General features: G+C 44.0%; 1 protein-coding gene across 7 annotated transcripts in view; it reads left to right on the plus strand.

Moving 5' to 3' along the window:
• Positions 1–16,333, plus strand: part of LOC129827700 (disks large homolog 3-like) — a 149,506-nt gene that overhangs the window by 57,580 nt on the left and 75,593 nt on the right. For 2 of the 7 annotated variants that reach the window (XM_055888783.1, XM_055888786.1), the window contains exon 1: positions 2,178–3,420. The exons of 2 other annotated variants lie outside the window; for them this stretch is intronic. In XM_055888783.1, coding sequence (XP_055744758.1) covers positions 3,043–3,420 — 378 coding nt within the window. In that variant the 5' untranslated portion in view covers positions 2,178–3,042. Of the gene's footprint in view, positions 1–2,177; positions 3,421–16,333 lie in introns of those variants that run through there. 3 more of the 7 variants (XM_055888789.1, XM_055888790.1, XM_055888784.1) reach the window with 2 other exon arrangements.

The raw sequence follows: 16,333 nt of genomic DNA on the forward strand, positions 1-16,333 counted from the left end.
ACAGCATTGTTTTCTAATAGATATACTAGTCTCTCCCTGTCAGTACAGGGCTCTGGTCATCATACTATGTTTGATCTCGGTGTTTAGTAATACGTGATTCAATATTGTCCCAGGCTTGCTGAAAATTGAATACATTGGTATAGGTAGAAGAGGGAGGGATCTATAATATAGTGATTTAGAGGCACCCTTTATTACAAGGCAAAGCCCTATAATGGTAATAGGTTTTTGTATCATAACCCCTAGTATTTTTTTGATAATATACCATTTGTAACAGGATTGTCATGTGAATGTGAGGCGCAACAACACCTGTTTCATTGTTACATCACGTCTAGATGTTCAGCGCCACAGCATGACATTAGCCCTGAGGGTGTCAATCAATGGCCCAAGACAACAAAGCTCCTATCATTGAACCAGAGATGACCGTAGATGCCCAGGGACCGGTCCCAGGAACAGGGCTGTAAATTGGAGGCTGTCTGTTGGATTTTGGCTGCATTGGAACCAGGAAATACATGGATTTCGAATAGCAGAGGTTATGATCTGGCCTATCTTTTACCCCCAAAACACAGTTCACACATATGAAGGAGACACATGTGACTAGGTAATAGCCCTTTCGTGTGTGAGGGAGTGTCTTTCCTCCCTATGCAGTGAACGGTGTGGTTTACTAGTCAAAAGTTTGGACACCTACTCATTCAAGGGTTTTTCTTTACTTTTTATTATTTTCTACATTATAGAATAATAGTGAAGACATCAAAACTATGAAATAAGACATATGGAATCATGTAGTAACCAAATAATTGTAAAACAAATCAAAATATATTTTTGATTTTAGATTCTTCAAAGTAGCCACCCTTTGCCTTGATGACAGTGTTGCACACTCTTGGCATTCTCTCAACCAGCTTCACCTGGAATGTTTTTCCAACAGTCTTGAAGGAGTTCCCACATATGCTGAGCACTTGTTGGTTGCTTTTCCTTCACTCTGCGGTCCAACTCATCCCAAACCATCTCAATTGGGTTGAAGTCGGGTGATTGTGGAGGCCAGGTCATCTGATGCAGCACTCCATCACTCTCCTTCTTGGTCAAATAGCCCGTACACAGCCTGGAGGTGTGTTGGGTCATTGTCCTGTTGAAAATAAATGATAGTCCCGCTAAGCGCTGAGCGTTCACCTACTCTGCGTCTCACAAAGACACGGAGGTTGGAACCAAAAATGTCATATTTGGACTCATCATACCAAAGGACAGATTTCCACCGGTCTAATGTCCATTGCTCGTGTTTCTTTGCCCAAGCAAGTCTCTTCGTCTTGTTGGTGTCCTTTAGAAGTGGTTTCTTTGCAGAAATTTGACCATGAAGGCCTGATTCACGCAGTCTCCTCTGAACAGTTGATGTTGAGATGTGTCTGTTACTTGAACTCTGTGAAGCATTTATTTGGGCTGCAGTCTGAGGTGCAGTTAACTCTAATGAACTTATCCTCTGCAGCACAGTTAACTCTGGGTCTTCGTTTCCTGTGGCGGTCCACATGAGAGTCAGTTTCATCATAGTGCTTGATGGTTTTTGCGACTGCACTTGAAGAAACTTTAAAAGTTCTTGAAATTTTACGGATTGACTGACCTTCATGTCTTAAAGTAATGATGGATTGTCATTTCTCTTTGCTTATTTGAGCTTTTCTTGCCATAATATGGACTTGGTCTTTTACCGAATAGGGCTATCTTCTGTATACCACACCTACCTTGTCACAACACAACTGATTGGCTCCAACGCATTAAGAAGGAAAGAAATTCCACAATTTAACAAGGCACACAAGTTAATTGAAGTGCATTCCAGGTGACTACCTCATGAAGCTGGTTGAGAGAATTCCAAAGTGTGCAAAGCTGTCATCAAGGCAAAGGGTGGCTACTTTGAAGAATATATTTTGATTTGTTTAACACTTTTTTGGTTACTACATGATTCCATATGTGTTATTTCTTAGTTTGGATGTCTTCACTATTATTCTACAATGTAGAAAATAGTAAAGGTAAAGAAAAAACATTGAATGAATAGGTGTGTCCAAACTTTAGACTGGTACTGTAGGTGGCGTGGCCCCTTTAAGAGCAGCCAGTGAAGCGCTCAGTCCTGTTGCTGCTGCTGCTGATGATGGCAGTGCTGCCAGTTGATTGGCTGTGGTTGTCAGGGCTGAGGTGCTGGAGGGATGCTCTGTCTCCCCCTCTCCGCCTCTCGCTCTTTTCTCTCTCCCTCTCGCTCTCTTTCTCTTCATCTCGCTTGCTCGCCTCCCTCTGTATAATCCACATCTAGGGCAAGCTGATTGAGAGCCAGTCCAGTGCTCAGCTCCTCTCTGCAGGCTGAGAAAAGAGAGAGAGAAAGACATAGAAACGCTGCTTCTCAACGCAGGAGGAAAAACAGGAGGAAGAAAACGGGTTTGGAAAAAGGGAAGAGAAATACCGAGGAAGATTTCATCTGAGGATATCATTTATACCTGTACATATTGTTTATATATATATTTGTACACACGCATATAGATATTTATATACATATATCTCTGTATATATCTGTGTATTTGTGCTTGTCTGTTTATACTAATATTTTTATATGTATTTGTGTGTGTGTGTGTGTGTAAATATATATAAACAAATTAATATATCTATGAATTTCTATACATATCACTGTGAAACAAGAGCGGCGAGAGGAAAATGTACCATCGGGGCTGGTCTCTGATTGTGTGATCGTATACAATATTTTCAATATTATTTTATCTTCTACGTCAAGAGGAAGGAAGACTACGTACTCATTTTTTGTTTTCCTGTTGCTACTTCCCCCTCCTCGCTCTTTTTTTTGTCATTTGAGGGGAATGAAGAGAGGAGAGTAACAAGATTTGGAGAAAAAGGGAAAATCTGTCGAATTGCTGTGATTAGTGTTATTTTCGTCGGTATTAGCGCTCTGCGAGCCGATCGCAGTGTGCTGCGTGTGATCTGAGGAGGCAGCAGAGAGAAAGTGCCACACCACGCCGCTCAGCGCCAGCCCAGCGCCAACCCAGCACCAGCCCAGCCAGCATGCACAAACACCACCACTGCTGCAAGTGCCCAGAATGTTACGAGGTGACCCGCATGGCCGCCCTGCGCAGGATGGACGCCCCTCAGTACCAAGAATGGCAGGCCGAGCCCTATGGATACCCGGCCGGGTACGGGCCCGGAGGCGGGCAGACCTTACCCCAGCCTCCAGTCTCAGGGGGAGGAGGAGGAGGAGGCATGGGAGGAGGAGGGGGCACTCTGGGGAGAAGTAAAGGCAAGATGACGTCTGCTGGGGGTCCCGGAGGCCCAAACCCCAAGGGCCAATCCAAGGGCGGCACCAAGGTGAATGGCAACAATTCTGGTGGTCAAGCAGGTTGGTGGCCGGAGTGCACCTGTTCCAACCGGGAGTGGTACGACCAGGTAACTACCTCAACTTCCTCAGCTGGCCTCATGGCCTTCTGTCCCACACCTCTGGGAGCGTAGGGATTAGGCAGATGGGCAGTGGGTGAATGGGATTTGATACGAGGTTGCTGGGTTGGAACAGACACGAGTGTGCACATCTTTAGAGGTGCTCATCTGTCTTGGTGGAGCCTGTTGTGCTGTGGTGTGGTAGAGAGCAGCCGGCGCTGATGCCTCATATTCACTCCTTCATCCCAGCCTTCTGCTCTAATACAGATTCTCTGTTCATCTGGTCATTCTCATTCATTCATTTAGGGAGTAGTGGGCTGTTTCCTATACATTGTTCAACTATACAGAACAGGCCGACTATTCTCCATTCACTTCATCATAAGAATGCAATGCCTTACATAAAGGTCAGATGGGATTGAAATTGCTTATTTAGATTATTTCATCTAAGGCCTACGTTAACATTACAGAGTAAAACAGCCCTGCATTGGTTTTCATCCTACAGCCACAGTGTAGAGGCGATAGGGAGATATGCGTTGAAAGCTAAATGATGCTAAAGCCGGCTCATTACACTGAAATGCAGACAGACATTTGTCTCCTCTATCGGCCCGTTCCACAAAAAAAAAACATTTTGCCTGACACGAACACCCCATATGTGATGCATGTTTCTCACAGATGAACTAATGAAAGGGTTGTCTCTCATCAGGCAGATTTTCAGTAGAAAGAGGGAGAGGAGATGGAGATGAGAGAGGGGAGAGGGAGGGAGGAGAGAAGGAAGAGCTCCATTAAGATGTCTTATGTCTGTATGCGGCTAGTTATTCCTTATAAAATGTTCATTTGTCCTGAGATGGAGGGTTGGATAAAAGCTGACTGACGAAAGGGAAGAAGTATCCATCCTACTGGGTGAATATGATACGTAACTAGGACCATCTAAACCGGCACGTTTCATATTCTCCATTTAACATTTCCTTCATTTTCATGGGGCCTCTATCATCTCAGTCTAGACATATCTCTTTTGACTTAAGCTAGGAAGTCAGTGTGTGTTTCTTTGTGTATTTGAGCAAAGAGCATAGAATGGCAGGAGAGTGAGAGAGTGAGAAACATCATGGGGGTAAAATGGAGGCTGAAATCTCACTGGCAATGTTGGAGAAATTCTACTGAACACAGAGCACAGATGAACAGCAACCTGACTGATAGCAACCTGACTGAGCCCCCCGGGCTCAAATTCGACATTACTACAAGTTTAGATAGCTGTCCGCTAGACTAATTTACCAATCTATAAAAATCTAGCTGGCATGGGCTAATTAAGTGATTATCAGTGACTGACATAACAAGAGAAAAACTGCTGACCCGTAACCGAAATTGCTCTTGGTGTATTCTACTATTGTATCTCGCAACAGTAAAATGACATCCCGACTGAGTCCCCCCCTGATACATTTTTTAGGGGTGAAAGATGCCCATCCCTGCTCTACAACAACCATGGAGGGAGAGGTTTGAATTGTATCAGAAACAGTGAAGTAGTCCAGGATTTGCTGCACCCTTGACATAATAGTACCGTGATAATAATCTACAGTATTCTAACCAGTCCTCATCCAATCAGACAGATTTCACTTCTCACACGTTTAAAACCTCACAGCAGTTTTGATTACGTAAGCATTTTGTCGTGGCTACTATTTATTTACCATCATCAGTACAAATGTCCTCCTGCCAACTGCTCGTTCCCAGCGTATATTGAATGTCCCGATTTCAAATTAATTGGAGCCAGTATTTCATGTGAGATGTTTTTCGGTCGTTCGTTCATTTATGTGGCGGCTTGTTAATTCATGTAAAGGAGGGTGGGTTATTTACAGCATGCATCATCACATTTTAGCCACAGCCTTTGATAGATGAAATCAGTGGAGGTAAAAATGATCGGTCCTGCTCCTCTTCTGTCATCCTGTCAGAGGATCTTTGGGATGGTTCATACTGCACATACTGTAGCTCAGGCAGTTACACATTATCACACATCTTTGTTAGGAGGTAGTCTGGGTGTACATAGAAACGTTTCAACGTGTGTCAAATACAGCATACGAATCCAAACAGTGATAATCTGCCATGTAACCGGCACAACAGAACCGGAAACACAGAGACTGAATAAGTGGTGATAGTAGAGGTGAAAAAACGGATGTCGCGAAAAAGAGAGAAATAAGCCAAAAAAGGTGCACAGAGAGAGAGAGAGAGAGAGAGAGAGAGAGAGAGAGAGAGAGAGAGAGAGAGAGAGAGAGAGAGAGAGAGAGAGGAGAGAGCGAGAGAGAGAGAGAGAGAGAGAGAGAGAGAGAGAGAGAGAGAGAGAGAGAGAGAGAGAGAGAGAGAGAGAGAGAGAGAGAGAGGAGAGAGAGAGAGAGAGAGAGAGAGAGAGAGAGAGAGAGAGAGAGGAGAGGAGAGAGAGAGAGAGAGAGAGAGAGAGAGAGAGAGAGAGAGAGAGAGAGAGAGAGAGAGCTCAGCCTCCTAACAGGCCCTCTACATGGTCAGGTTTATCCCCCCTTTGTCTCTAGTACAGCATCAACATACAGTAGCACCATCCTCCCTGCTTGTTGTGGCCACCCACAACACAGAGCCTTGGATGGACCCTGTAGCCTCTGTTCTCTTCGGTCCCCACTGGACATCTATGGGCGGGAATATTCCCCCTCCCCCACCACCTTTGCAGAACTCACAAGAGGCCAGAGACCAGGTCATGGACATGTGTAATGCTCATATTAGACACAGCCACTCAACCACACTGATCTTTCTGATACATGCATTTCTTTGAAGACTTTTGGGAGACTGAAATAGTCATTAGTAGTCATCTGACATAATCTCTCAAAAGTAATACATGATTACAGTCGGGTAACCTATTTTCATATCATATATTTGTTCCAAAGGATTTCGATAGACACAAGTGTTCCCCGAAAATGGCCAAGATCTTGTTCCAAACTAACCAAAATACAGTATATTACCTTCCATTTAACCGCACGTCTGTGTTCACCTCCCTCCCCACCATATCTCCTTTAAAGCAAGATAATGGTCTATTGTCAGGGGGTTGGTTAGGTTAATTATGGATGGATGTTCATGAAGCCAGTTGGGATTAAAAGTAGCATTTCCTTTAAACAAGAGCAGTTAAATTTCCATCTGAGAGATGAGGAGACTCTGGCCTAATGGGGGGGCTTCACTCAGAACGCTCCGTCCCCCCCTCAGGCTCCAATCTGTCTGTGTGTGCTCTCCAGCTCTGTGGCTATGATTAGCTTTAAATGTTAATTGGATTTTACTTTATTTATTACGAGCAAGATATTAAATATTTTCCAAACTGCTCTCCAAATCCCTCATGCTCCGTTGTGGGTCTATTGTTTACCGGATGATTGGTGCTCTGTGGATGTACAGGATCATTGTAATGCATGGGTGTTGGGTGGGCTTACCTCATTAACACTCCCATAGGTGGTCTCCTGTCGAGAGCCTTTAGGGTCGGATCAGAAATGTCCCTTTGCCTCGATAGTTCTGTCTATCGCTGGGTGGTCTTGGCTGTTATTGTCACTCACCGAAGTGTTTGGATCACTCTTCAATATCTCCATTTTAGACTATCCAACCACCAGCTGCGTCTAGTTGAATAGGAAAGGAACAGTAATTAACAGATGGTCCAATGTTTGTGCTTTTGATCGTCTTTCTTTGATACTTATTAAATCCACATATCTGTGTGTTTGTATGATACCACATTTAATGCAGTATGTGTAGATAAAGCAAATTGATTTTGTGTGTTGTTGTGTTTGTACATCCATGTGAAGATTTGGTCCGTTTTTGATGTCATTTGCCAGGTCTATAACAGGGGGCCCAGCCCAGGGGGTATTACAGGAGAGGATTTCCAAAGGCCTTTTTTTACCCAAATGTCTTAAGCTCAGACCCCTACCGTGACTTAGACAGCCTCCATCTGAACGCACCAATATTCTCATCAGCTCAAGAGGGATTTATCTCTGAGCTGATCTCAAAATGGGGAGCAAGGAGGAGGTGATGTTGGCTCGATAGACTACGGCTTCACTAGACTGGGACTGGAGCATTGTAGCATCCTTATAACAGGAACACGCAATAAGTACCAGCTCTATGGCCTTTCATTACATATATGCTGAGATCCGTACACCCTGGCCATTGTTACAGATGATTCCTTCATGGTTGTCTTTTAAGTATCTTTATCAAGGTGGAGGGGTCATTTGCATATATAGCGTGTAACGTTACACGCCGGCTATTATTCCTCTCTCAGACGGGGAAGATATGTCCCATCTATATGACATATGTCAGCAGATATCCAGAGTACCATGTTGTCACTGGGGCCTCGGCAGTGGGCTGCTCTCTGGGCTGGTCTCCATGGAGGAGAGGAAAGGAGAGGAGAGGAGAGAGGAGATGATAGGAAAGGAGAGGAGAGAAAGATGATGGGATAGGATGGAAGGGAGATGATGGGAGGGAAGAGGAGAGCAGAGGAGAAGAGAGCAGAGGGGAGGAGAGAAAGAAGAGGATGGGGTATGATGGAAGGGAGATGATGGGAGGGAAGAGGAGAGCAGAGGAGAAGAGGGGGTTGGTTAGTTGGTTTTCGCTATTTGTCTGTCCTGAGATGTCACCCCTGGGACATGTAAAGTCAGTAATAATGCATAGCTTTCTAACAGTACATCTGGAAGGTTACTGAGAGCCGTAAGAATCAGGAGCAGGTAGGTTCTTGGTGGTAAAGCCTGTCTGTCAGTGAGTGGAGTGGATTGGTGAGGTGCTGCCTCTCCTTTTGACAGAGACAGGGGTGGCAGACAGAGAGTGTTAATCACAGGCCGCCCCAGACAGAGATGGGGTTGGGGTAGATCCCAGAGGGGCCCACCCCCCCCCCACCCCCCCCCCCCCCACCCCCCCCCCATCCTCCATCCTCCCTGGCCGTTATCTCTGGTGACTCTAAAAGGCCAGAGAGCTTGGCATCCGGAGAATGATGTCATTTGAAATGTTGTGCGTGTCTGTACAAAAGGGGGGTATGAACAGGGAAGAAACAGGGATGGGTGGAGGTCTACGCGCTTGTTTCAAAACAGAGCTCAGTGTGCCTGTTTCTGACTAATCACTGGGGCTGAGTGCTGGATGGATGCTCAGGGGTTACAGAACTGGATGTTCAAAGTCCGCTTGATATCAGACAGTGTGGGATGTTCTGTGCTTGGTTTGATAGTTATTGGAATACATGTACTGTAGGCCTACACACTTTTGTGTTAATCGTAGCTTTTACGAAATGCAATTGCTACATAGTGCTACGTTATAGACGAGACTCATGAGATCTCAGCCTTGAACATTTTGATGTGATACAACAAAGAACAGTAGGTCTGTCGGTTTGTCTTTATGCACATAAAGCTGGATTTGGGTAAACAAATTGGTATTGTATAACCTCCATGCTAAGATGGCCAGCAGTGGCCCTGCACTGTGAGATGGGGGAGAGGAGGGGAGAGGAGGGGATGGGAGAGGAGTCGTTCAGCTAGCTGATGTGGTCCAGTGTAACGCAGTTACACCATAATCGTATTAGCTCTGACAATCTGCTAGTCTGGTTAACAGCCACAAGACTTTCTCCCCTGTAAGTAATTGCTATGTTGTCTGACTTGCCTGTCAGCGGCTGGCTGCACACTGATGCTCACTTGCAGTATCAATTGTCATTTTACAAGGACTTATTGCCTGTGGATACTGCCTGTCCAATACTGTATTTATCCATCAATATGTCTAGCTTCTTTGTCTCTTTCAATCTCTCCCACACACACAAACACACACACACACCCCTCCATAAAACACACCTTTGCCTAAAACCAAATGTACCAACAAGACACATAAAGGAGAGCAGCACTGTGAATCACTGCAATGCACTATGAAACAGAGGGTAGAAGGTGTGCTGCAATATTAATGTGCACTTTTACAAAAGTCAAACTTTTTCAACATTTTTTTTGCAGCTTAATCTCTGAACAGCGGCCAGGTGTGTGACCCTATGACCCTGGACTGGAGCGGTATAACCTCACCTCCCATACCTCCTGTAAAACCTGCTGCTTTTTCACATCATTCACAGAGAGGTGGACCTGCTTTGTTTCAACGTTTGGCTTACTGTAAATATACATATTGTACTCAGCATATAATACAAATATGCTTCTCAGATGCAATCAAACCATCATGAAAACATAGCGATCTTGTGGAGTCCTTTATAAAAACATATACTGCAGAATTTGAGCAAAGTGTTTATTGGGCTGTTTGTACAGTATGTGTACACAGCTGTGTCTGCTTTCTATGCTGTTTGTCAGAGCACCTGCCTGGGCCCAACCCTCTGCCTCTCCCAGCCAGCCAGCCAATCAGCCAGGGACGATAGGAGCGAGGGGAAGGGCTGTTTGTTTGCTTGCCTGCTTTGTTTTGTTTCGCTGTTTTTGCTGATCACAGTAGCGACTGGCCTAGAAAACGGGATTGTACTTCCTGATTCAGCAATGGAACCATCGTTCCCTTGTTCTGACAGGAAGACAAAAGAGAAGGAATAGGCCTTTTATTGGGTGATGATGGGGGACATGGTCACGCCCCCTACTGCTGTAATCTATGATGAATACCAAAGGATATGTACAGAAAACAGTGCTGTAAGATTTATGTAGGGTGATTCTACAGTCTTTTCCTATTGCTCTTGGCTGGGTATGCTTCAGATCGCAGCACTAACATCCTGGCCAGAGCGTACTAGAACACCCCCACGCTGCCACAGAATCTGCATGCATCACAATCGATAACGCTGAAGAGTGCGCCTATCCCCAAGCCTTCTGACTCCAATTCTTTTTCTGTGGGTGTCCGTGGGTGCTTTCAACAACCCCCGCGCTATTGTTCCATGGCTCGCAATTTTAGAAACGCAGCTCTGGCTCCAGTGGATGCATGTACTGTGTTGTATCGGCGTGGACCAGGGCCTGCACGTCTAGAATGTTGTAGCAGTACGGTGTCGCTTGGTTCATCTGAGCATTGACGGGATGCTGTTATTCATGCAGCATTGTGAGGCGTTTAGCTGCTGAATGAAAACTAGATGCTAAAGATGAAGAGCTGAAATGCACAGATTTAGATGTCTTCCATTTTCTGGAGAGTTGTGTCTTGTGAGGAGGATATTTGGCGACTCAGACAATGCGTCTCTTCCCATGTGTAGCGTAGTCGCACTGAGTGCCATCCCCATAATGCATTATCCAAGCAGCCCTTCAGCCATTTGGTCTGCTGGCCTCTCCATTTTTTTCCTTCAGTTTTTCTTTATTTCTGTCATCCTCCTCCTCTACCGTCTGTCTTTCTTATACATTGTCAGAATCAAAAGTTCCATTTTAGGGTGTCGACTAGCTACATAGTGAGGGTATGTTGCAGCAGGCTGCTTCAGCTCTGTGCTTCTGTATAATTAGCACAGCTTTTCTCTGCCATTTTAAGAGGATGTGCTCAAGCTGCCGTTTCATTAAAATACAGCCGCTATGCCTTTAAAACAATCACGTCTTTAATCTTTGAAGTAGCAACTGAATACAGCTTTTTTTTCTTTCGAAATGAGGCCTTGACCAAATGTAATACATTAAAGGAAATGTTGAAGGTTGATCCGTGGTTGAAATACGTGGATTACTTTTGACAAATCTAACAATGAAACTGTGGATAGATCTTTCTGAACCTGCTGTTCATTGCACATCTGTTTAACATAGCGCAATTGGTCTGGAATTATTCATGTTTTCAACGCCATTCCTGTAGTCTGTCTTATTCGTTTACATTGCCCTTTCTATTGGTCTTAGTCCATGTGTCTCTGCAAAATCAGTCGGCTCCTAAAGGGATGGACACAGTACAAGCACCATATAGCCACATATAGATGCATATGTTTTTCTGCCACTGCATTCTCCCTCCATCCCTCTCCCCCTTCTCCTCCCCCAGTGAAAAGACAGGATGAGTGAGAGGGTGACTGACGTTATCCAAACATTTGTCTATGCTAGAGCACAGACCACATAATATCCTTTAACAGGCCCTTGGTTCATTATCAGTCATTATTGCCTAGTGGATATATACTGTGTCTACCCATTGATCTTAATGTGCTCAAGATAGTGTCTCTCTCTCTCCACTCCTCTCTCTCTCTCTCTCTCCCTCCTCTCTCTCCCTCCTCTCTCTCTCTCTCCCCTCCTCGCTCTCTCTCTCTCTGGGAAATGGAAACAGATATCCCAGCCTAGAGACAGAGAGGGCGAGAGAGATAAAGACAGAAAGAGAGAGCACAACCTTACCCGTTCCTGGTTACAAACAATACAAACAATCCCATCTTAATATCCTACGTCTCATAGCACTGTAGATGGGGTACACCGGCCTTGACATAGCTTATTCTGGATGTATTACATCTCTCCCTCTGTTCATCTGGGGTGTCTGTGAATATGCCATATTTGAGTGGAGGTTGGATGTCTGTCTGTGTCTTGTCTACACTGTATGATTGTATTGTTGTCCCTGAGGTACGCAGCTCTCTCCCTCATATTTCCTTTCCTCCCCTGGATTTGCATTACTTCTGTAGTATGGGTGTATTTTACTGTGTTCATTAGTAAGACACTGGCCTGCCCAATGTCGCAGGACTACAGAGCTGTACTATACCTACGTAATATTTCCCTGTACTGTGTGGGCCTAAGTTTCATCTCTGCATCTCTCCGTCCCCTGACTGTACTGTATTTTAGATTTAACACAAGCAGAGTCTGTCCAGATTACGTGCTGGATTACCATGGTATGTTATCAAAGTTTCTTAGTAGTACATGGTCAGCAGGCTGCAGCCCAACGTTGGAGCTGCCTGGGCTCAGCGGGCCAGACACAGCAAAACAATAAGAACTTCATTGGGCACTGATGTAATTGTCTTTATGCATCAGTGTGGCACCTCTGCTGCTCACTGCTATTGTGATCTTCTTCATGACTGGCGGCCGAGGCACGGCACTCGTGGGTAATTGGGTGTGTGGTTGATTTCTAAGCATTGGAAGTATAGAGCGTTGGCACCATGACTCAGTGTAACATTATCATGCCATCTTTATACTAACAGAACAGCATCCATTTTGGAGCCATTACTTCAATGTTGATGTTTATTGTTCAATATCAAAACAATGTGGTCTACTGTCAATCCTCAACGTCAACCATGGATATATACTCCCCTACGTGTTTATTTGGACATTGAAGTTGAAACTTTTAATTTGGCTCTATATTTTGGATTTGAGATAAAATGTTTGATATGAGGAGGCAGTACAGAATGTCACCTTTTATGTGAGGGTATTTTCATACATATCTGTTCTACCGTTTAGAAATGAAAGCACTTTCTGTACTGTATTTAGTCCCCCCTATTCAAGGTGTCATAAGTATTTGAATAAATTCACTTATTGTGTATTACATTTAGTCAAAGTATTTGGTCCCATATTCCTTGCACACAATGACTACATAAACTTGTGACTCTACAAACTTGTTGGAAGCATTTGCAGTTTGTTTTGGCCGTGTTTCGGATTATGTTGTGGCCGATAGAAATGAATGATAAATATTGTTTACCGTGATTACGGATGCTACCATGATTACAGATAATCCTGAATGAATCGTGAATATTGATGAGTGAGAAAGTTACAGATGGACAAAGATCACGCCCCCAAGACATGCTAACCTCTCACCATTACAATAAAAGAGGAGGTTAGCATTTTATATCATACACCCAAGACATGCTAACCTCTCACCATTACAATAACAGAGGAGGTTAGCATTTTATATCATACACCCAAGACATGCTAACCTCTCACCATTACAATAACAGAGGAGGTTAGCATTTTATATCATACACCCAAGACATGCTAACCTCTCACCATTACAATAACAGAGGAGGTTAGCATTTTTGGGGGGTATGATATTTATGCCTCTGTAACTTTCTCACTCATCATTATTCACAATTTATTCAGCATACACATTCAAGTAGAAGTGTTCAGAAACATATTCAATTTTTATTTACAATAAAAGTGACTGCAAAATGACAATACATTATTTACCATTCATTTCAATTGGGCACAACATAATCCGAAACAAAACCAAAACAAACTGCAAATTCATCCAACCAGTTTGTAGAGTCACAATTTACTCAACTTTTGACTCAATTGAGTACACCATAAGTGAAGTGCTGTACTGTCGCCTCATATCAAACATTTGATCTCAAATCCAAAATGCTAGAATATAGAGCCAAATTAAAAGTTTCAACTTCACTGTCCAAATAAACACGTAGGGGAGTATATATCCATGGTTGACGTTGAGGATTGGCAGTAGACCACATTGTTTTGATATTGAACAATAAACATCAACATTGAAGTAATGGCTCCAAAATGGATGCTGTTCTGTTAGTATAAAGATGGCATGATAATGTTACACTGAGTCATGGTGCCAACGCTCTATACTTCCAATGCTTAGAAATCAACCACACACCCAATTACCAACGAGTGCCGTGCCTCGGCCGCCAGTCATGAAGAAGATCACAATAGCAGTGAGCAGCAGAGGTGCTACACTGATGCATAAAGACAATTACATCAGTGCCCAATGAAGTTCTTATTGTTTTGCTGTGTCTGGCCCGCTGAGCCCAGGCAGCTCCAACGTTGGGCTGCTGCCTGCTGACCATGTACTACTTAGAAACTTTGATAACATACCATGGTAATCCAGCACGTAATCTGGACAGACTCTGCTTGTGTTAAATCTGAAATACAGTACAGTCAGGGGACGGAGAGATGCAGAGATGACATTTAGGCCCACACAGTACAGGGAAATATTACGTAGGCATAGTACAGCTCTGTAGTCCTGAGACATTGGGCAGGCCAGTGTCTTAGGGGTCTTAATGAACACAGTAGAATACACCCATACTACAGAAGTAATGCAAATCCAGGGGAGGAAAGGAAATATGAGGGAGAGAGCTGCATACCTCAGGGACAACAATACAATCATACAGTGTAGACAAGACACAGACAGACATCCAACCTCCACTCAATAATGGCATATTCACAGACACCCCAGATGAACAGAGGGAGAGTGTCACGTTCCTGACCTGTTTTATGTTATTTTTGTATGTGTTTAGTTGGTCAGGGCGTGAGTTGGGGTGGGCATTCTATGTTTTGTGTTTCTATGTTTAGGTCACTTGTAATTAGCCTTTTATGGTTCTCAATCAGGGACAGGTGTTTGACGTTTTCCTCTGATTGAGAACCATATATAGGTTGGCTGTTCACACTGTTTGTTGGTGGGTGATTGTCTTCCGTGTCTGTGTAGGTTGCACCACACAGGACTGTTTCGGTTTGTTCGTTCGTTAGTTGTAGTCTGTACCTGTTCGTGCGTTCTTCATGTTTTATGTAAGTTCTCATGTTTTAGGTCAGTCTACGTCGTTTTGTTGTTTTGTAATTCTCCAAGTGTTTTTCGTGTTTGTCTTTGTCTTTCAATAAAATTCATTAATTATGTATTCACAACCCGCTGCATTTTGGTCCTCCGATCCTTCTCTCCTCTCCTCGTCCGAGGAGGAGGAAGAACTAGACACCCGTTACAGAGAGATGTAATACATCCAGAATAAGCTATGTCAAGGCCGGTGTACCCCATCTACAGTGCTATGAGACGTAGGATATTAAGATGGGATTGTTTGTATTGTTTGTAACCAGGAACGGGTAGGGTTGTGCTCTCTCTTTCTGTCTTTATCTCTCTCCCCCTCTCTGTCTCTAGGCTGGGATATCTGTTTCCATTTCCCAGAGAGAGAGAGAGCGAGGAGGGGAGAGAGAGAGCGAGGAGGGGAGAGAGAGAGCGAGGAGGGGAGAGAGAGAGAGAGAGCAGGGGAGAGAGAGCGAGCGAGGAGGGGAGAGAGAGAGAGAGGGGAGAGAGAGAGAGAGAGAGGAGGGGAGAGAGACACTATCTTGAGCACATTAAGGTCAATGGGTAGACACAGTATATATCCACTAGGTAATAATGACTGATAATGAACCAAGGGCCTGTTAAAGGATATTATGTGGTCTGTGCTCTAGCATAGACAAATGTTTGGATAACGTCAGTCACCCTCTCACTCATCCTGTCTTTTCACTGGGGGAGGAGAAGGGGGAGAGGGATGGAGGGAGAATGCAGTGGCAGAAAAACATATGCATCTATATGTGGCTATATGGTGCTTGTACTGTGTCCATCCCTTTAGGAGCCGACTGATTTTGCAGAGACACATGGACTAAGACCAATAGAAAGGGCAATGTAAACGAATAAGACAGACTACAGGAATGGCGTTGAAAACATGAATAATTCCAGACCAATTGCGCTATGTTAAACAGATGTGCAATGAACAGCAGGTTCAGAAAGATCTATCCACAGTTTCATTGTTAGATTTGTCAAAAGTAATCCACGTATTTCAACCACGGATCAACCTTCAACATTTCCTTTAATGTATTACATTTGGTCAAGGCCTCATTTCGAAAGAAAAAAAAGCTGTATTCAGTTGCTACTTCAAAGATTAAAGACGTGATTGTTTTAAAGGCATAGCGGCTGTATTTTAATGAAACGGCAGCTTGAGCACATCCTCTTAAAATGGCAGAGAAAAGCTGTGCTAATTATACAGAAGCACAGAGCTGAAGCAGCCTGCTGCAACATACCCTCACTATGTAGCTAGTCGACACCCTAAAATGGAACTTTTGATTCTGACAATGTATAAGAAAGACAGACGGTAGAGGAGGAGGATGACAGAAATAAAGAAAAACTGAAGGAAAAAAATGGAGGCCAGCAGACCAAATGGCTGAAGGGCTGCTTGGATAATGCATTATGGGGATGGCACTCAGTGCGACTACGCTACACATGGGAAGAGATGCATTAACAGCATGAAAATACCCTCAAATAAAAGGTGACGTTATGTACTGTCGCCTCATATAAAAAATATGATCTCAAATCCAAAATGCTG

This window comes from Salvelinus fontinalis, chromosome 29 (genome assembly GCF_029448725.1).
Source record: "Salvelinus fontinalis isolate EN_2023a chromosome 29, ASM2944872v1, whole genome shotgun sequence".
Taxonomy (NCBI): Eukaryota; Metazoa; Chordata; class Actinopteri; order Salmoniformes; family Salmonidae; genus Salvelinus; species Salvelinus fontinalis.